Here is a 22,475-nt window from a genome sequence, read left to right on the forward strand (position 1 = left end):
GTGAGGACAAGATGGTGGGTGGGGCAGCCCCTGGATCCTTCCGACATGTCCAGGTGGTAACAGAGCGAGCACACCATAGGCACATCCCTGCATTTTCACAGTTTGAAAGTTCAGTACTCCATATTTCCTTTGTAGAAAATGTCATAAAGTCTGTCATAGCTCAGATTTTGCCATTGCTAAATCGTCACCCATCTTTCTTGATAACTAGTAGATTTTATTGTTGAAATATTAGCCATCTTTCTTGATAACCGATAAATTTTATTACATATTTTTAAAGAACCTGTTAAATTATGGCTATAGGATAAATCCTTTCATATTTTGGTATATATATGTTTATACTCCCTTAGATTACAATTAACAGATATATTGGTATAGTGGTTGACATGAAGTAAAATGTAAATACAAATAGGTAAATGAATAAAATATACTTCTTGCTCTTAAAGAGCTGAATCTTAGGAAGAAATCAGACCTACTAAGAAATAAATTTAATGGGAAATAAACTTTGACTTCAGAACATTAAGAATGTCTCCTAACCTTTCTTACGTTATTCCTTCTGAATTATTTGAAGACCAAATTATTAACTATGAGTTAAGTATAGGAATTGTTTTTAAAGAAAATTTGTTTCATAGGATACACCCATTATCTCATATGAAAAAAAAATTTACTATCTTTTCTCTCTTACCTTAATATGTTTTAAAGTGTTACAGTTTTGTTTTATACAGTCTAGTGTGTAACATTAGATGGTCTCGGATTATAGCTTAGAACTCTTTAAATATTAATAGGTCATTAACAACAGGCTGTGAAATATGCGGTAGTTAATTTTCTTTATTTTTCCTTCTCTAATATACAGTGACAGTTATGGTACACATAGTTACATAAAATTAAGAAAAGTGAAATCAAACAATTTTGATTAAATTATGTTTTATTAAAGATCATGTCATAATACTTGTATTTCAACAAAGATGGCTATATCTATTCTTTATTCTGATTCTCTGACACCAAGTGGGTGTCTCCAGCACTTTAGTTCAATCCTAACAACTGTTTGGAGTTAGTACAGACCCCACAGGTTAAGGGCTCTGTCCACAAAACTGTCCTCATTTAAGAGGCCAGTCACAAGTCTTAGATTGCCACCAGTACTTCTGACTGACCGGCTGTAAACACTAGTGTCAGCCCAACTCCCTCTTCAGATTTGAAAACATACTAGAACAATTCTCAGAACTCAAGAAAGTACTTAGTATTACAAGTTTATTTCTAAGAAAACAACTCAGGAACAGCTAAATGGAAGCAAGGTACTATGCAGGGGGATGGGGTGAGGGGTGGTGCTCAGAGTATCTATGCCCTCTCTGGACATGTTACCTTCCCAGAACATCAGTATGTTCACCAACCTGGAAACTCTACCAGTCTCTTTAAGAGTTTTTATAACCCTGTCTCTGGCTCTACTCCCCTCCCCCGAGGGATGGGGTTGAAAGGCCTCACCTTCTAATCAATCATTTGGACTTTCTGGTAAGCAGCCCCATCCTGAACTCTCCAGAGGTACACTTCCTTAGATCAAAAGACATCTCTATCACTCAGGAAATTCCAGGGGTTTTGGGAGCTCTGTGACAGGAATTCAAGACAGAGACCAAATATAAATTTTTCATTATATGACCTTAGTAATGACAAAATATATATTGATAACATTCTAGATCTTTCTAGATCCAACAGTCAGTGCTTTCAGCAGTTGCTTTACACTGTGTCAATTACCTAGTCACAATTCAACTTATCAATATGGTGGCTTCTCTCTCAGCTCAGTACTTCTGTAACCTTAGAAGACTGTCATCCTTATGTTAATATTTCATCTTATCTTAGTTGAATTCAGGGAGTTTTTAGTGTGCAAAAGGATTATATTCCAAAAGTTCACTTGTAATACTGTAGTGTTAAATTTAGGGCATATTTTCTTTTGAAATAGTAGGATAATTGGTCAGTGTTTTCATACCAATCCATTGTCTTGGGCAAGATAGGGGAACTACGTCCAAAACAGGGAAATTGAGGAGGTTTAAGTAGTGAGGACAAGGCTGATGATTGTTTTGAAAGATGGGGAAATGAGAGCTTTCTTTGCTCTTTTGTTTAGTGTCAGTCTATAGATGGCAGAGGAAAAACATCATGTGTGTAGACCTAATTAAATTATGTCCACCTAAAATTCATATGTAGAAGCCCCAACCCCTAATGTGACTGTATTTGGAAACAGGGTCTTTACAGAGATAACAGGTTAAATGAGGTCATGAGGGTGGAGCCCTAATCCAGTAGGACCAGTGTTATCATAAGAAGAAAAGATAGCAGAGAAAAGGCCATGTGAGGACACAAGAAGGTGGCTATCTGCATGTCAAGGGAGAGGGCTCAGAAAAAACCAACCCTGCCAGCACCTTAATCTCGAACTTCTAGCCTTCAGAACTAGGAGAAAATAAAATTCTGCTGTTTCTGCCACCCAGTCTATGGTGTTTGTTGTAATAGCCGTAGCAAACGAACAAGTCATGTTTTTTAAGAATAGGATCCCAGCCAGTGCTCCATGAAACATTTCTACCCAAGAAATGCTAATAGAGGTTTCTTTAAAAGGATTCCTGGTTTAATGACTCTGGAGAATAATTGACCACATATTCTTCCCTTAAAGGTTGACAATGTACTTTTGTATATTAAATGTTCTTAGAAGCCTTGAAGCAAAGAAATTGGTTTAAAATTTTTTCAACTTGAACATTTCCCAGATATATTTGCCTACAGACTATCCCCTTCTTTTTTAAGTGAAACATGTTTCCCATCCAGAAGAAAGTTAGTGAGGGGAGAGAGCTCCCTCTCTTCTCATCTCCTATATAGATATTGTATGGTTTCCTATTCCTGTGTGTAAGGAACATATAGAATGTCTCTGTAGTAAATCCTGAGTGTGAGATGTCCACCAATATAACTTAATTGAGAAACAGCCTAAGTAGAGGAGGAGAAATAGATGTTTTGTAAGTAGGATATAGGAGCTCTGACATCTTATTTTTAACTTTTATTCAGTCATTGTAGTTCATTTTATATAATGACATGAAATGTTTTTCATTCTGTTTAACAGTATTATTTGTTGATATCTGTCTCTCTTTGTAAGGATTGTGTCCTTGATAACTTTATTTTTTGTTTTCCTACAAGCTTCATAGTCAGAGGCTTTGGAATCAGAATGCCTGTGGGGTGAAGCCTAGCGCTTTTTCTCCCTTAGGCAGATTACCTCACCAAATACACCAAATACCAATTCCTGCCTCTGAAACAAGTGAAATGATAGTACCTACCTTTGGGGGTTGTTGTGAAGCACTTAATATACCTATTATTCGGTATAATTAGTTATTTTTATTCTGAGTAAAGTTTCATTACAATAAGAAATGTGTAGAATATAAGCTGTGATGCTCCATCACTACAAAAGATAATGGTTGCTGGCTTTGCTGTTATTTTAATGGAGTTGAAATTCACTTAACATTAATCACTTTAAAATGAATAGGTCAGTAACATTGAGTACATTCGGAATGGTGTATAACCACCATCTCTAATTCCAAAACATTTTCATCACCGTAAAATAAAGCCCTGTATCCATTAAGCAATGACTCACCAGCCCCCTGTCTCTGCAGTTCATGACATTTGGGTTGTTTCCACCTTTTGACTATTTTAAATAGTGCTGAATTTGTGTAGAGTAATGGTTTAGGTACTTTTTTTTTTCAGTTCTTTTGGGTAAATAGGAGGGAAATTGTGAGATGAGTTGGTACTTTTATGTTCAACTTTTGAGGAACCACTGAACTTTTATCCACAATGGCTGAAATAATTTACATTCCTACCCACAAGAAGAACTAAAGAGCCTCTTGATAAAAGTGAAAGAGGAGAGTGAAAAAGTTGGCTTAAAGCTCAACATTCAGAAAACAAAGATCATGGCATACAGTCCCATCACTTCATGTCAAATAGAGGGGAAACAATGGAAACGGTGACAGACTTTATTTTGGGGGCCTCCAAAATCACTGCAGATGGTGAGTGCAGCCATGAAATTAAAAGATGCTTGCTCCTTGGAAGAAAAGGTATGACTAAACTAGACAGCATATTAAAAAGCAGAGACATTACTTTGGCCACAAACATCCATCTAGTAAAAGCTATGGTTTTTCCAGTAATCATGTATGAAAATGAGAGTTAGACTAAAAAGAAAGCTGAGCACTGAAGAATCGATGTTTTTGAGCTGTGGTGTTGAAGAAGACTCTTGCTTATAGCCATTTTGGCAGATGGGAAATGGTTTCTGAGTTCCCTAATGAGTAGTGATACTTTATATCTTTTCCAAATATTTGTTGGCCACTTATGTATTTTCTTTGGCGAAATGTCTGTGCAAGGTGTTCACTCATTTGTTGAGCTGTCCTTTGTTTTTGAATTGTAAGAGGTATATATACATATATATATATATGTTCTGGATTCTAGACTCATATGTAATTGGCGTATATAGTCTCCCATTTTCTACATCGTCTTTGCGCTTGATAATGCCCTTTAGTCACAGCTTTTAGTCTTCGTGGAGTCTGTTTTATCTGTGTTTTTCTCTTGTTGCTTGTGCTTTTAGTGTCATACCTAAGAATCTCTCGCCAAAACCCAAATCATGTAGATTTACTCCCATGTATTTGTCTAAGACTTTTATGATTTTAGCTCTTATATTTGAGTCATTCTTCTCTTTTGAGTTAATTTTTATATATGGTGTGAGGCAGGAGTCCAGTTCTTTATTTTTTCTCATGTAGCTGACTGGTTTTCCCAGTGCCATCTAATGAGGAGACTCTTCTATCTGTTGTAGTGGTGGTAGTTTTAAATTCTACCTCTTTACTGAAAAGGTGCTCTAGTAAAATGATTAAGACCACTGATTCAGGAGACAAAACTTGGATCCAAATCTGGCATTACTACTTACTACCTTGTGACCTTGGGCACGTTATTTAAACTTATTAACACATATTTTCTGATACATATAAAATAATAGAAAAACCAGCTCCTTGGCATTATTATGAACGTCATTCTCAATTGTTGTTTTTCAGTTGCTAAGTCATGTCTGACTTTTTGTGACCCCCTGGACTGGAGCACCCCAGGATCCTCTGTACTTCACTATCTCCCAGACTTCGCTCAAATTCATGTCCATTGAATCTGTGATGCTATCTAACCATCTCACCCTCTGCCACCCTCTTCTCCTTTTGCCTTCTATCTTTTCCAGCATCAGGGTCTTTTCCAGTGAGTTGGCTCTTCATTTCAGGTGGCCAAAGTAGTGGAGCTTCAGCTTCGGCAGCAGTCCTTCCAATGAGTATTCAGAGTTGATTTCCTTTAGTATTGACGGGTTTGATCTTCTTGCAGTGCAAGGGAATCTGAAGAATCTTCTCCAGCACCACAACTCAAAAGCATCAATTTTTCGGCGCTCAGCCTTCATTACAGTCCAACTCTCACATCCATAAATGACTGCTGGAAAAACCATAGCTTTGACTATACAGACCTTTGTCAGCAAAGTGATGTCTCTGCTTTTTAATGCACTGACTATGTTTGTCGTAGCTTTCCTTTCAAGGAGCAGGTGTCTTTTAACTTCATGGTTGGAGTCACTGCTTCCACTTTTTCCCCTTCTATTTGCCATGAAGTGATGAGACCAGATGTCATGACCTTAGGTTTTTGAATGTTGAGTTTCAACCCAGCCTTTTCACTCTTCTTTCACCCTTATCAAGAGGCTCTTTAGTTCCTTTTCACTTTCTGCCATTTGGTATTATCCTCATATATGAGGTTGTTATTTCCTCTTGCAGTCTTGATTCTAGCTTGTGATTCATCCAGCCCAGCATTTCTATTGATGATACTCTGTATAGATGTTAAATAAGCAGGGTGACAATACATAGCCTTGTCATACTTCTTTCTCAGTTTTGAACCAGTCAGTTGTTCCATGTAAGTTTCTAACTGTTGCTTCTTGACCTTCATACAGGTTTCTCTTCATACAGGAGACAGGTAAGATGGTGTGGTACTCCATCACTTTTAAGAATTTTCCACAGTTTTCTGTGATCCACACAGTCAAAGGCTTTAGTGTAGTCATTTAAGCAGAAGTAGATGTTTTTCTGGAATCCCTTTGTTTTCTCTGATCCCACAGAATGTTGAGAATTTGCTCTCTGGTTCCTCTGCCTTTCCTAAGTCCAGCTTTTACATCTGAAATTCTTGGTTCGCATACTGTTGAAGCCTAGATTGAAGAATTTTGAGCATAACCTTACTAGGATGTAAAGTGAGTGCGATTGTGTGGTAGTTTGAACATTCTTTGGCTTTGGGATGAAGACATCTTTTCCAATTGTGGCCACTGCTGAGTTTTCCAATTTCGCTGACATGCTGATTGTAGCACTTTAACAGCATCACCTTTTAGGATTTTAAATAGCTGCCCACATTTCATCAGAACTTCACTATGACTTGTCCCTCTTGGGTAGCCCAGCATGGCATGGTTCGTAGCTTTTTTGAGTTACACAAGCCCCCTTCACCATGACAAGACTGTGTTCCATGAAGGGATCACATACTTTATGTGAAGTACTTAGCAAGTTTCCTCACAGTGAGGAGACAGTTTGGCAAACATTACCATCCATATCTGTGATCTTTTGAAGTAATCACTATTTAATAACAATTAATCTAAATTGTGGTCAATCAGTTAGACTAATACTTTAATTCTTCAAAAGGTAAGACTGATGGATCCTCATGAATTGAAATAAATGAGAAAGACATTAACAATGAATGGCACTTACAATATATCAGGTCATTGTGAGTGTTATTTGTGCCTCCATGATAATTTTTATTTTATAAGAAACTGAGGTTTAGAGTGTTAACTGACTTTACAAGAAACCATCATATAATGATCCAGTAGCAGATGTGTGATTCAAATCCCTGTCTGCTTCATTGGAAGGCTGGCTGCTTCTCTTTATTCTGTTATAATGATGATGACATAGTGTAGAAAAAAAGATTTAATAAACACATTGCCTGTCTTCCTTTTTGGAATTTCGTGTAATATTGAAGTAGGGAAGAGATGACAAATGTTGTGTGTGTGTGTGTTTGCTCACTCGCTTGCATACATGTGACATATATATACATGTCATAAAAGCAATGTATAATAATCAGTTCTCTAAGGGAGTACTTTAGTGTGATTTATATATTCTTTTGACTAAACCTCAGACTATAATGTGTTTGTACTTCAGTGTTTTTTTATATAATCAATATTTATAATTCATTCTAACATTTGATTAATGTTTGGTTTATTGAAACAAAAAATTTAACATCTTGTAATTTTTTTTAAATTGAGGTTTCTAATTCCAATATTTTAAGTGGTATTAAAGAAGATCTTTAATTCATACATTTAGGTTTCTTTTCTGATTCTCTTAGATGTAATAAAGGAACAGAATCGAGAGTTACGAGGTACTCAGAGGGCTATAATCAGAGATCGGGCAGCTTTAGAGAAACAAGAAAAACAGCTGGTAAGTAGAACATTAAATTTCAGTTTAACTTTTCTAACAAATTTAGAAGTCAGTGTTGGAGTAATTAGCTAACTAGGAAACAGACACATGGCAGGTGGTAAGTGATTTACTTTACTAAGAAATGGCATTTAATACCTTCCTGCAATTTCTGGTTACCTTTGTTTACTGTGTCATTCTCCTGATTTTTATCAGGAGTCTTTATTCTGCTGAATATAAAATCAAATTATTCTTCTGTTTGTGAAAGACATAAATGCCTAGGAAGAAATATTGCTCAAAACAGCCATCTTCTTCTCAATCAACAGCAAAGATAAAATAGTCCTAGAAGACAAGAGACCTACACAGTATTGTAAAGCAATTATCCTCCAGTTAAAAATAAATTAATTAATTAAAAAAAAAAAAACAAGAGAGGGTTGCAAGAAAATAACTCTGTTAACCAATGGGGTGTCTTACTTTATATTTTAACTGTTATTGACAATGTCTTTGATAATGAATATACTTTTAAAATAGATTGGCTATCTTTAAGTATTTTTCTGTTATGTTTTTAAATGTATATTGCTTAAAACATTTTTAAAAACAAACATGCTTGAGGTATAGTTGACATGCAATTGATTGTCCATGTTTAAAGCAAATAATTTGACACATTTTGATATATGTATTATCTCATGAAACCATTACTACAGTCAAGGTAATGAACATATCCATCATCCCCAAAAGTTTCCTATTCCCTTTGTGATCGCTTCTACCCATCCCCTTTCTCCCTGTGTCCTCCTCAGTTAGGCAAACACTAGTCTGTCATTGTAGATTTTACATTTTCAAGAATTTTATATAAATGAAATCTTAAAGTGATTTCACTTTTTTATGGCTTCTTTCAGTCATAATTATTTTGAGCTTAATCAGTGTCATTACATGTATCATCATTTCTACTGATGACTGTTATTCCCTTGTGTGGACATTGCAAAATTTGACTATCCGTTTACCAGCTAATGAACATTTGGGTCATTTCCCGGGTCATTTCAGGGTTATACTGATCTTGTGCTACTTTCTTCATATTTCTGATATTTTTTGTTGTTGGTATATAGAAATACATTCATTTTTTTTGTACATTGATCTTTTATTCTGTAACCTTCCTCAACTCACTTAGTCGAGTAGCCTTTTTGTAGGTTCTATTAGATTTTTACATAGGCAATCATGTCATCTGTGTAAATAAAATTTTTCATCCTTTTATCATTAAGTATACTAGCTATAGGCTTTTTGTAGAGGCCCTTTCTCAGGTTGAAGTTCCTTTATCTAGTTGTTGAGAGTTTTTATCAGGGACTAATTTTGTCAAGTGCTGTCTTTTTTTGCATCTATTGAGATGATAATTATGTAGTTTTTCTTCTTTAGTCTGTTTGTATAGTGAATTACATAACTGATGATTTTCCAAAGTTGAATCAAACTTTTGCTATTGGGATAAACTTCCTTAGTAGTGATGAATTTTTAAAAAAATATTTTATTTCAATTTGTTGAAATTTTCATAAGAATATTAGTATCTCTGATCATAAAAACTATTAATTTGTAGTTATGTTTTTGTGTGGTATCCTTATGTAGTTTAACATCAGAGTACTGCTGACCTTAAAGCATGAGTTGGCTAGTTTCCCTTTCTGTTTCATTTACTGGAAGGGTCTGTGTATTTCTTTTTTAAATGTTTGATCGGTTTCATCAGTAAAGTCATTAGGAGTGAAGTTTTCTTTGCGGATAGATGTTTGAACTTAACAGAAATCTCTTTGTGGCTAGATTTTTAAATTCTAAAATTTGCAATTTTTAGAAAATAGGTATCAAATGGATCAAGCTTTCTACGTTTTGAATGAGGTCTGGTAGTGCACATCTGTCAAATAATTTGTTCATCTCTACTAAATTTTAAAATGTAATAACATTGTGTTTATAATATTTTCTTCTGGTTGTTAAGTGATGCCCTCCTCTGCATTTTCAGTATTTGTCATTTGTGTATTCTCTGTCTGTTTTTCTCTCTCTCCTAATTGGCAGTGGTTTATCAATTTGATCAATTTCTTGTAAAAGAAAAAGCTTTTGATCTCATTAATTTTCTGTAGTTTTTCCTTGCTAGTTTATAGAGTTCTTCTCTTGTTTATATATTTCTTCCTTTTATATACTTTGTGTTTTATTTTCTCTGCTTTTTTTCTGCTTTCTCTATTTTGAAGCCTATTAGATACTCAGTTTTTCTAAATGTAAACTCTAACACTTTAAATTTCTAAGAACTGTATTTACAGCAACTCATGCATTTTGATATGTGCATTTTTATTTTATTAAGTTCAAAATATTATCCCATTTCCCCTGTGATTTTTTTTTTCTATTATTATTGTCATGACCCCATGTACTGCAGCACACCAGGCTTGCCTGTCCTCCACTGTCTCTCAGAGTTGGCTCAAACTTATGTCCATTTAGTCAGTGATGCCATTCAACCAACTCATCCTCTTATCTCCCCCTTCTCCTCATGCCCTCCATCTTTACCAGCATCAGGGTCTTTTCTAATGAGTTGACTCTTTGCATCATGTGGCCAAAGTATTGGAGCTTCAGCCTCAGCATCAGTCCTTCCAATGAATGTTCAGAGTTGATTTCCTTTAGAATTAAGTGGTTTGATCTCCTTGTTGTCCAAGGGACCTTCCAGAGTCTTCTCCAGTACTACAGTTGGAAAGCATCAATTCTTGCATGACTTATTTCGAACCATGTTGCCTAATTTCTGCTTGTTATTTTCCTTTCTTATTTTTCTTACTGCTTTCTAGTTTAATTTCACTCCAGTTAGAGATCATACTTGTAGGATTCCAATCCTTTTATTTTTGTTGAGCCTTGTTTTCTGATCCAGAATGTGGTATATTTTTGGTAATTCCTTTTTTTTTTTTTATGTGCACTTGCAAAGAGTATTCTGCTGTTGGTGATGGAGTTTTTAGTGAATGTTGGTTAGACCAAGTTGTTGATAATGCTTTTGTGAATCTGTATCTTTATAGTTTTTCTGTCCACTTGCCCTAAAATACAGCAATGTACTTAAGAAAGGAGTTGTTGATGTCCCTTATGCTACTTGTGTCTTTGTCTGTTTCTCCTTTCAGTTGTATCAGTTGCACTTAATAAATTTGGAAGCGCTGTTTTAGATGCATACACATTTAGGATTAGTTTGACATCTTTATGTATTAATTCCTTTGTTATGAAATGCCCCCTTTTATTCTGGTAATATTCCCTTTTCTTTCTTTCTTTTTTTTTAAATCTAGTTAATGTAACCACTCCAAATTTCCAGATTTTACCAAGTATTTATATAGAATATGTTTGTCTAGCCTTTTACTTAGTTTTATTTAGCTTTGTTTTGCTAATTAAAGTTGTTTTCTTGAGATAGCATATATTTTTATGTTCTGAGAAGGAAATGGCAACCCACTCCAGTATTCTTGTGTGGAGAATCCCATGGACAGAGGAGCCTGGCAGGCTACAGTCCATGGGGTCACAAAGAATCGGACACGACTTAGCAACTAAACAACATCTAATTTGCCAGTCTGTCTCTTACTTAACATAGTAAATGGACCTTTTCATTGAAGATAGTTGTCTGTATTACTAGCTTCAGATCTGCCACTGTACTCTCTTTTTTTTCTTTGCTATCCTCTACCAATTCCTCGTTTGATTTTTTTTTTTTCCTACCTACTTTTGGATTGAGTTTTTAAGTTTTCTTTTTGGCTTTATGTGAGCACTGTTTTGTAGACTTGCTTTGTATGTGTAGAACACAGTACTAGTTCATCTTATCCTTATAAACATGTAAAACAGTTTGCCCTCTCAAATGACTATTTGTATGACTTTGTAAAACCCTCTTAATAATCAGGGTGAAAGGGTATAATGTATATGCTCAGTCTATTCTTCTCAAATCACTGAGGACTCCCCCTTTTATGATCTATGCCTTCTTTTTATTTCCTCTGATAGGAATTAGAAATTAAGAAAATGGCCAAGATTGGTAATAAAGAAGCTTGCAGAGTTTTAGCCAAGCAGCTTGTACATCTAAGGAAACAGAAAACAAGAACTTTTGCTGTAAGTTCAAAAGTCACTTCCATGTCCACACAAACAAAAGTGATGAATTCTCAGATGAAGATGGCAGGAGCCATGTCTACTACAGCAAAAGTAAGTGGAAACCTTTATATCCATAGCCTGTGATTTCATCTGAGACGTTTAAATATCAGCATTCAAATTAGATTTAAAGCTCCCTCTCTTATATGTGTGTGTATAATATATATATATATACATATATATATATATATAGGAGAAGGAAATGGCAATCCACTGCAGTACTCTTGCCTGGAGAATCCCATGGAGGGAGGAGCCTGGTAGGCTACATATTATAAAAATAACATATATATGGTATAGAATCTTTGTAATTTTTAATCAAATGAGTTATAATTAAACACAGTTCAAATAAACATCTCTAGGCTTTTTATCAATTTGTTTTATATAAAATTTTTGTTTTAGGCACTTCCACTCTTCCAAGACTATATGTAATGTCTAAATTTTTTTAATTGACTTAAAACATTATTTAGTTTTTTTTTTCCTTAAATTTTAAAAAGATTTTGGGGCTTATTTCATATGCTATATATTCTGATATAATAATTTGGATTATAGTTTCCTCTTGATTCATTTTCATGAAGTTGTCAGAAAGTTGTATGAATATTTTCAGAAGAATTTATCAGTTCATTTTATCAGGAATGTAAGTTTAACTTACAGTCCTTAGATTAAAAAAACTTAATGATTTTACTGTAGAACTTAAAAGACTGTGAGCCTTTCAGACATTTAATAGTGAGCTCTTTGCTGTGTATTAAGAACTGTGAGAGACCAGAAGAAGTTCAAGACAAAGGCTCTGCTCTCACATATATTACATAGTTCATTTTGGCGGTGGGAGAAGGTTGAGATGTGCTAAAAAGGAAGCTTACGCTCTACAACATTCTGTTCTCCATGTTTCAGTGAACTGCACAGATCCTTGAATAGACTGAAGTGAAAGACTTTCTGGAAGACCAAAATTATCAGCAGGCTTTAAATAAAGGGAAGAAAGAGCATGAATATGAAGAACAAAAAGAAAAGATTAACCCAGAGGAGAGAAAGTATAGGGTTATATATATTAGGAAAATAGTCCATAACCATTACTTCTCATTATTTGCAGTAATTACATTCTATAAAGTTTGAGGAACACTGAATTAGGGAGTATCGAACCATTGTTCCTAGGGGAAATGGAGGATTAGGTTCCTGTGAGCCTTTGATCACAGTTGTTGTTAACTTGTGTAGACCATACTTCAGTCCTATGCTTAGGGGAGCATTTTAAACAGTGAAATCACCAACCAAAAGGGAAAAAATAGACCACAAAGATGACACTGATTTACATTATTAGTGCTGAGTCAAGACGGCAGGGTGTCATCTTGGGAGACCTAAGCTGGAATTATGCTTGTTGGGCCACTCAAACTTGATGCCACTCTGTGCATGTCCACAAACGAGCATAAAAGTCCTGCAGGTATTGACTTGAGGTTACAAATACATTTTAGTGAGTAGGCAAATTCACAAATAAGGAATTCAGAAATAATGAGGATTGACTAAAATTGCCTTTTAGACCACAGAACACATGAAATGGAATGTGTCCATTTTATGTACAGTAAGTACAGTGGCACGCTGTGTTCCTTTAAGAAACAGATTGTTTCAAAGCTGTCTATTCTGAATAAAGCTTATTCGGTCAGTTTCCTTACTTTTAATGGATCTTAGTCATTTACAGTGGAAATGCATGGTTAAGAGCAGAAAAACTTTGTTTTCCTTTTTTGGTTTTACAAATCGATAGAACTAAATATCTGTCTAATTTGAAGATAAGGTCGTATCTTAAGATCACACACCAGAGCTGGATAACCTTTTAATAATGTTGAGGAAGAAGACAACTCATTTTGCAATTTTCTGCAAGTGATAGGGGAAGAAAACATACCTAATGTGGTCCTGCCATATAACAATGTACAAATTAGAATTTTCACTTAAATTTCTTAAAAATTTGTTAATTCAAGAAATATTTGTTTAGGTCCTCTAAGTAGGAACTATAAAAAGTGATGGGGATGAAATGGGAAGCATAACCAGGCAAGTGCTGACTAAAGTCTATTTACAAAGCATCCCATTTGAGAGGTAGTTTTAGTTCAGTGATTGGGCTTCCCTGTGGCTCACATGGTAAAAAATCTGTCTGTAATGCAAGAGACCCGGGTTCAGTCCTGGGTCAAGAAGATTCCCTGGAGAAGGAAATGGCTACCTAGTCCAGTATTCTTGCCTGGAAAAGTCAATGGAGAGAGGAGCCTGGCGTGCCACAGTCCATGATGTCGTAAAGAATTGGACATGACTGACTGACTAACACTTTTTACTTTTTTTCCCTTTAATTCGATGATTAGAAACATGGGCTTTGGAGTCAGATTACTTGGGTTCATATCTTACTTGATAGCTGTGTGATCTCGACAAGCTCTTCATCCTTCATTTGTAATAGAGAGGAAATGGTAATACTTAGCATATAAAGACTTGTTAGGTTTTAATGTATTTAACTTTAAATATTATATTGAATACATATAGTGCTTAGAACAGTGCCTGGCACACAGAAATAATATATATCAGCATTAGCTGCTCTGTTATCACTGTCAGCCTTGTAGTTGTTATTAGTATATTTTTGTAAAAGTACTGTAATTTGCAAATAAAGTCATATAATTTACACCAATACATAAAACTTTTATCTGTAGTGAGTAGGATTTAACAAGAATATCTATTCTAACCTAGGGTGTCAGAAACTGCTGCCCTAAGGTGGGAAACTAAAATCTGAAGTATTTATAGTGAAAGCAAGTGAAGAAGAGCATTCCAGCAGAGGGACAGTATATGCAGAGGTCCTGTGGTGGGAGGGAACACAGTACAGTTAAGGAAATAGAAGGTCAGTGTACCTAGAGGGCAGTGGTGCAGAATGTGACTGGCTTGTTAGGCAGGGTTAGGATGTTTGGTCTGTTTATGGAATTGAGTTTTCAATGCTAAGAACAATGCAAAGCCCCTAGAGAATGAGGTACGTGTGAGCTGGTGGGGGATGGGAGGGTACAGTCTTGTATTTGAAAAAATTACTTTGGCTGCAGCATGCATAAAAGACTGTTTGTTCTCTATCTTTGAACTGACATATCTTATGTAACACACATACAATAAACACATATACCCAGATACATATATGATAATAATATATAAAATATTTTGGCCATACTTGATATCATTAATTTGTTTTAATTAAATTAGTTGTGAATATAAAATGTTCACATATTTTTTGCAAAGCTCAATGTTTTTATCATTTCTTGAAATCATGGTTTTAAATTAAATAAGTGTCCTTTAATTCAGACATGAAAATTTTTGGAAAAAAGTTAATTTTTTAAAAAAATTTAGATATTACCTGCTTGCCACATAATAGGCAAATGTAGTTTTCCTATATGAGTAGCAATGGATTTTGTTAGCAGTATTTTTTTATTGCATAATTTTTTGCCTATTGTTCAGATAAGTTTTTCCACAGTGGTCTTTATTATATAGATGTTAAGCAGATGGTTTCCAAATGAGTAGTTTAATTTTTTTTTAATAATATTAACACTTTCATGTTTGATTATGGCAGAATGGTTATCTTTTAAAAAAAATCTACCTTTATTGATGTGTTTCCTTTGGACTTATTCCATAGTAAAATTTCATAATTATGTACGTAACATGAATCTTTTCATATATTTAAAGACAATGCAGGCAGTAAACAAGAAGATGGATCCACAAAAGACTTTACAAACAATGCAGAATTTCCAGAAGGAAAACATGAAAATGGAAATGACTGAAGAAATGAGTAAGTGTAATCACTTGTAATGAAATTTTGTTTTTTCATCTTTCAATTAGAAAGTTTATTTACCAACAACCTCATATTCTCACCCATGAAGACACAGATGAGAAAAGAAATGATGCAGCTCCCTTCTAAATAGACAACTGTATTGGAATTTCATCAAGTTTCTGTGTAAGGCTCAAAATTCTGTTAACATTTCGCTGAGAGAAAAATGTAAAATATGTGATGCCATATTTCTGTGCTATTTGGCCTCAGCAGTTTTACTTTATAGATTAGAGAAACAAAACCAACTTGTGACTAAAACAACGCTTCCTAGTATAAGTTAGATAATTTAAGAGTTGTGTTGACTATTTCATACTGTAGAAGATCTATAAATATATAGAAGATATATTTTTTCATATTATAGAAGATATATATTTCATACTCTAGAAGATCTGTTTATATTACAGGTAGAGATAATGGAGCTTTTTCATTCTTTTTTCTTTTTCCCCTTCCAGAATCTAAATTTAATATTTAATTTTCTTCTTATTGAGTATAAACTACACACTGTGGTAGAACTATGAGGAATAAGAGGAATAAGGCTATAAACAAATTTATCATTATACCACCTATAGTGTTAATATTATTTCTTTCCTGTATTTTTCTATATCTTATAAAGTGAGATAACATAGATGATTTTGAATCTTATCTTGCCTTTAAAAACATAGTAGTATAACATAAAGATGACCTCATAACCTTGAATTTTCTGTTATATAAAATGGATTTAATATTATATAACATCAATATATCCTAATTTATTGAACAATTCTTATATTGGTAAGGTTGTTTTAAAATGTTCAGTTTATTTGACAGTCTTTTGATAAATATGTTTCTGTAATATCTTTGTCTGAATTTCTTCAGTGTTCTTAGACTGTTAACTTTTATAAGACTTTTGGTTCATCAGTTCAGTTCAGTTACTCAATCGTGTCTAACTCTTTGTGACCCCATGGACTGCAGCATGCCAGGCCTCCCTGTCCATCACCAACTCCCAGAGTTTACTCATACTCACGTCCATTGAGTCGGTGATGCCATCCAAACATCTCATCCTCTCTCGTCCCCTTCTCCTCTCGCCTTCAATCATTTCCAGCATCAGGGTCTTTTCAAATGAGTCAGTTCTTCGCATCAGGTGGACAGAGTATTGGAGTTTCAGCTTCAGCATCAGTCCTTCCAATGAATATTCAGGACTGATTTCCTTTAGATGGACTGGTTGGATTTCCTTCCTGTCCAAGGGATTCCCAATTTGGTTCAAACTACCAGATTATTTCAGAAGGACTATCCAATCTTTATTTCATCGATAACAAATGAGTGACCCTTCACAGCACCCTGGTCAACATTGAATTGTTACTTGTATAATACATTGAATTGTTACTTGTATAATATGTCAAAACTAGCATCGTTTCACAAAGATATTGTCTAACTATTTTACAGCTGTATAGGGATATGTCAGTTTAGCTGTTGTTTATCTCCTAGCATTTTAATTTGACAGCATTTATTGTATAAAGTAGTATCTAAATTACTAGGATTACTAAATTCACGATAGTCCTAGTATTTTATTTCAGAGTATCTATTTTCCTTCTGTGGTTTAACAACACTGTGCTTCTTTGGTGGCTCAGATGGTAAAGAATCTGCTTGCAATGCGGGAGACCCGGGTTCCATCCCTGGGTCAGTAAGATTCCCTGGAGAAGGGAATGGATACCCACTCCAGTATTCTTGGGGCTTCCATGATGGCTCAGATGGTAAAGAATCTGCCTGTAATACAGGAGACCTGGGTTTGATCCCCGGGTTGGGAAGACTTCCTGGAGAAGAGGGGAATGGCCACCCACTCCAGTTTTCTTACCTGGAGAATTCTCTGGATAGAGGCCCCTCATGGGCTCTTTCATGGGAATACAAAGTGTCAGTCATGACTGAGCACGCATGCATATGTCTGACAGTTTCAAAAATTCTTTAGGTTTCACTTTTACTTTTAAAAATATAATTTTTCAAAAACATCATTAGTGAATTCTTAGTGACTGAGAGAATTGCCATTTATATAATGATCATAGTATCTAACATGTTTATGTGGATTCCAATGATGGCACAGGTGTGAGCAGATCTTAGTGGAGGAATTAAATATTCCATTAAGCCATAATGAAGAGAATCAATAAGCCTGTATTTAAAATTCGTGTCTATCACTGTTGTTCTCATTTGTTTTTTAGTAATTTGCAAGTCTGAAAGAATAGTAGTTATTGGTGGTGACTCATTTTTTTCAGTAGAGTGTATTAACATTAGTATTTTCATCCAGAGATAAATACAAGGTTTAGATGGACATATCTTTTTCAAATTAGAATTTATATTTTACAGTGTTGTTCCAATGCTTGTTCACATTCAGGTTTTGGAAACAAGATCTTTGGGAAATTTTTATTACATCTTTAATTTTGTTAACACTTTTCCTGAAAACATTTTTCTCTGCTAATCCTGATTATACCATTCTGGTGCTGCTTCTCTATCCTCTTCTTTCATTTTTTTCTGTGAGTAGTTTTTCATTCCAGCCCTTATTAACTCTAACCTGGACTCCCTACAGCCCTTGTTACTTCACTACCATCTGAGTATCACTGCTAAATAATTTTTCTGGAGGCTTACTTCTGAGCATGCTGATCAGATTCCCATAGTGACACTTTTCTGACTACAAAAATAAAGTCCCACATCATAAATCAAAGACAGTTTTCAGGTCAAGCCCCTTTCTTTTCTCAATGCAAATATTGAGGCCCATAGTGGTAAAGTGACTTCCCATAAAGTGGGCCAGTTACTAAGTGTAAGAACTGAGATTCTAAATAAAAGTTTAGCATTCACTTTACTTCTTCAGAGATGGTGTTCCTTTTTTTTTTTTTTTGGTCTTAAGCTCTTTAGCTTTTTCCAGTTGATTTTATACTATTAAACTGACACAAAAAAATCAAAATTATCAAACAATGCTCAGTAGAGATCTTAATCAATATCAAGCTTTATTAGCAATGTCAAGGATACAAGCTGTTAAGATACTCATGCAGAACAGGGAGAGGGGTGGGGCCATCCGAAATGACTCGCCAAATCTTTTCTTCCCGTAACAGACATAAGCATCATAGATGATATGTCTAATCTGTTTGCTTATTTCATGTTCAACAGAACATTTACAAAGTGTAGGAAATATATTTATACTTCAGGTGGTCACCTATCTTATATGTTCTTTTCAAAGAACTCATAGATATAAACCCATAGGTTGTAGCTACAACAATCCTAAAACAAAAACAGCCTGCTAAGTTCATAAACAGGGACTCTCTTGCTGGCAAATATTAGTCGGTTTACTGGACAACCAGTTAGCAGGGTGCTTACGTGAGATCAGGCTAGGTTACTTGTCTTTCTTCCTCTGGGACCTTCCCCAGTGATCATGTTAATAACAATCATAGGCCAGTTTTTAAAATTCTTTCCTTCCCAACCCCTTTGCATTTATACATCTTACATAGTCAAACAGAAGAACTTACTCTTCCTTACATGTATCCCTGTTGCTTTCCACTGTGACTTTGCTCATGCTACTGTATCTCTGCATGTCCTTCAGTGACCATCTCAAGTATTTCTTCCTTCCAGATGGGCGTCGTCTCTTCCATTTGAAACTTTTATAATCATTCACCTTTCCATTTATCAGAATCTGGTTTTTTTTTTTTTTTTCTGTTCTCCTTAAGTGTAAACTATCTAAGGTATTTACTTTTCTCCATCTATTCATAGATTTTATTTGCACTGTGTAAATTACATTGCTGGGCCTTTTTCTAAAAATATAAACCTAACCTGAAATCTGTTTGAAAGTAACTGCTTTGTTTCCTCTTCTCCCTTCAAGTCAATGACACACTTGATGACATCTTTGATGCCTCTGATGATGAAGAAGAAAGCCAAGACATTGTGAATCAAGTTCTTGATGAAATTGGAATTGAAATCTCTGGAAAGGTATGAACGAATGTCCTATTCTCTCAGATGGAAATACTTTCTCTTCACTTCATTATGTTAAGATTTCCTTTATGTTAGATGTATGTTTTTTAATATCTGTTTGAAAAGTAAATTACACCTCTTGCAGCATATCCTTTATGTCCTAACCCGAAAGTTTGTTAATACTTTTTTTTTTCTCTTTTTCTCTCTTTAATGTAGATGGCCAAAGCTCCATCAGCTGCCCGAAGCTTACCATCTGCCTCTACTTCAAAGTCTACAATCTCCGATGAAGAGATTGAACGGCAACTCAAAGCTTTAGGAGTAGATTAATTTAAAAAGCCATTATATTTTGCCTATTATAATTATTTAGTATAAACCAGGCAGAGTGAAGATTCCTTTTACAAAGCACATTTATTTTGCAGAAATGAAGACCATGAGTAAACAGTTTTTCCTAACCCATGGCTATTTTGAATCTTTTGCCAAAGAATGACAATGATGCAAAAATGGGAACAGTTTGGATTTTAATTAGAACTCTTTGAGAGTGATGATGTGTAAAATGTTGACTTCTTTTCTGCATGGCATAGAGGAATTATATTCATTCCTTAGTGTATTTATGTTCTGAATCTTTTTACACAGAATACAAATCTTGTTAAAGCCATGAGGCACCAACTTAAAGAGACTTGTAAGAATATTAAAAGTACCATTAATTTTGTGTCTGTTACTTGTCCTTTGTAAGTGATCTGTGTTATGACCATAGGCGGTTCAGCTGTCAAATTATTTTTAAGTCACCTAAAAGAAGAGTGCTATTTGAACATCTGTCTTAAACAAAAACAGTTATGAGCTTTTCTTTTCTTTTCCTTTGGGAGAACATTCTACTTGGTAAGTTTATTACCTTTGAAAATGTGCTTGGCACCTGCCTTAAACAGTACAAACATATTGTGCACATCTTTAAATTATTTTAACTGACAGAAAAGAACTACATTTTAAACTCAAATTGAAGCCTCTTGCAAAAATTAGCCAGGCACTTTTTTTTAAAGCTTATAAAGTGAATTAAATATAATTAGCAAAAACAGACACTGAATTAATAACATTTTATATTAATAAAACAATATATTTTGGTCTTTCTTCCAGAACTGAGAAGATTTCTTCCATATGAATTATAATTGAATCTCTTTAGTTTTGAATTGTATTAATGTGTATATCAAACCCTCATTGGGGTTTGATGAAGCCATCGTTCTCAATTAAGTGACACTACTAAGACAGTACTCAACCTAAATTTTAAAAATTAACATTTTTTTCTTGGTAAATAAACTACAACTTTGTCAGAAATTGCTGCCTGAATGTGTATTAATGTATTAACTGCATTTTTTAAGGTAAAGTTGCTATGTTATTTAATGTATGTATAGAAAGTGAGAAGAAATGAAGACATGGCAGATTAGATAGAATTTAGAATTACGTTAGCTTTGAAAAATGATGTTGTCATATATGGATTTTAGTACATCCCACCCTTTAAAAACTCTTCTGGAGGAGATCAAATAACTGTAACCTGGTTAATTTGGGACAATGAATGTTTTGGACTAATATGGACAACATAAATACATTTTAGGACTAGTGGACATATGGCATAAGGATTGATGAGAAAAATGAAAACCTAAACTTTATAATCCATAAACCATTTTATAATGTTCAAAGATAAGATTTCATTATTGATGACATTAAATACAGGTACCCTGAGCATTGATGGGTCAAAACATTTTACTTGATTATGGAATGTTAACACAGGACTTGTTTTGATTCTTGGATGTACATAATAATGCCAACTAACTTTATTTACTTTCTTGTTTACATGTGGGGTTTTTTGTTTTTAAAATTATTTTGTTTAAAAAAAACCTCAATAAAGATTTATTGCTGTTATGTTTTTTTTCCCCCTTATCTCTTTTACTCTATTTTTGATTTCTGCTAAAGTTAAAAGTTTTATGCATATCTGGTAATTTTTCAAAAGAATGATTTTTATTACTTTCTTGGAAGGAAAAATTAGATAACAATGCTGTTTATATGTCTGTTTAAGAACTAGCAGTTGGTATAGAACTGATGCTTGTGAATGGAATAAATCTAATAATTGGTGGTTTCACATGAAATTTATCTGATAATTTCTTTCCTGGAACTTGCAGGGGATAACCATTTTAAAATCTTTAAACAGATAAGTCTTAGAGATTTTTAAAAACAATTTCAGTCAAACATGAATGCCACAGAAGACCTTGGGACCCAAAGGAAAAAATAGAGTCATTTTGATTTGGCTATATTTATAAAATGCTCTAGTTTTGATGAGCATTGTCTGTAAATTTGTAAGTTATGCTGCTTCTTGTTCAGTCAATAAGTCATGTTTGACTCTGCGACCCCAGGGACTGCTGCACGCCAGGCTTCCCTGTCTTTCACTGTCTCAGAGTTGGCTCAAACTCATGTCCATTGAGTCAGTAGTGCCCTCTAACCATCTCATCCTCTGCTACCCTCTTCTCTTTCTGCCCTCTATCTTTCCCAGCATCAGCATCTTTTCCAGTGAGTCAGCTGTTCATATCAGGTGGCCAAAATATTGGAGCACCTTCAGCATCAGTCCTTCCAATGAATATCCAGGGTTGGTTTCCTTTAGGATTGACTGGTTTGATCTTGCAGTCCAAGGGCCTCTCAAGAGTCTTCTCCTGCACCATAGTTGGAGAGCATCAATTCTTTGGTGCTCAGCCTTCTTTACGGTCCACCTCATATCTGTACTTGACTACTGAAGAAACCATAGCTTTGACTATACGGACCTTTGTCAGCAAAAAGCAAAACTTCCTTTTAGACCCTTAAAACTAGTAAACAAGGATTCTTACACATTGAGTTTAATGAAACAACTGATTTATATGTTTACTTGATTTTCTTCATTTCCTACTTTTGGCAAAAGGATTTCTTTAGCAACTGACAAGTGTGCTAATAGAAAGTGAGCGGAAGAGGATAGCAATTTCTCTTACTGAAGGATGCAGCCCAATGTCATATTCTATTACTGGATGTTAATGTCATGGATGGAGATCACTGAGTCAGTGTCTGGTTATGGCAGAGGTAGTGGAAATGAGTTCAAGAAATTAATACAACCTTGTAAATCGACTATACTTCAA

The 22,475-nt window shown here is 34.5% G+C and overlaps 1 protein-coding gene across 1 annotated transcript in view; it reads left to right on the plus strand.

Annotated features, from left to right (window-relative positions):
* Positions 1-21,464, plus strand: part of CHMP2B (charged multivesicular body protein 2B) — a 31,619-nt gene extending 10,155 nt beyond the window's left edge. The window contains exons 2-6 of the mRNA XM_004002839.5: positions 7,396-7,487; positions 11,439-11,633; positions 15,261-15,363; positions 19,241-19,347; positions 19,546-21,464. Coding sequence (XP_004002888.4) covers positions 7,396-7,487; positions 11,439-11,633; positions 15,261-15,363; positions 19,241-19,347; positions 19,546-19,656 — 608 coding nt within the window. The 3' untranslated portion in view covers positions 19,657-21,464. The remainder of the gene's footprint in view (positions 1-7,395; positions 7,488-11,438; positions 11,634-15,260; positions 15,364-19,240; positions 19,348-19,545) is intronic.
* The last annotated feature ends 1,011 nt before the right edge of the window (positions 21,465-22,475 follow it).

This window comes from Ovis aries, chromosome 1, assembly GCF_016772045.2.
Source record: "Ovis aries strain OAR_USU_Benz2616 breed Rambouillet chromosome 1, ARS-UI_Ramb_v3.0, whole genome shotgun sequence".
NCBI lineage: Eukaryota > Metazoa > Chordata > Mammalia > Artiodactyla > Bovidae > Ovis > Ovis aries.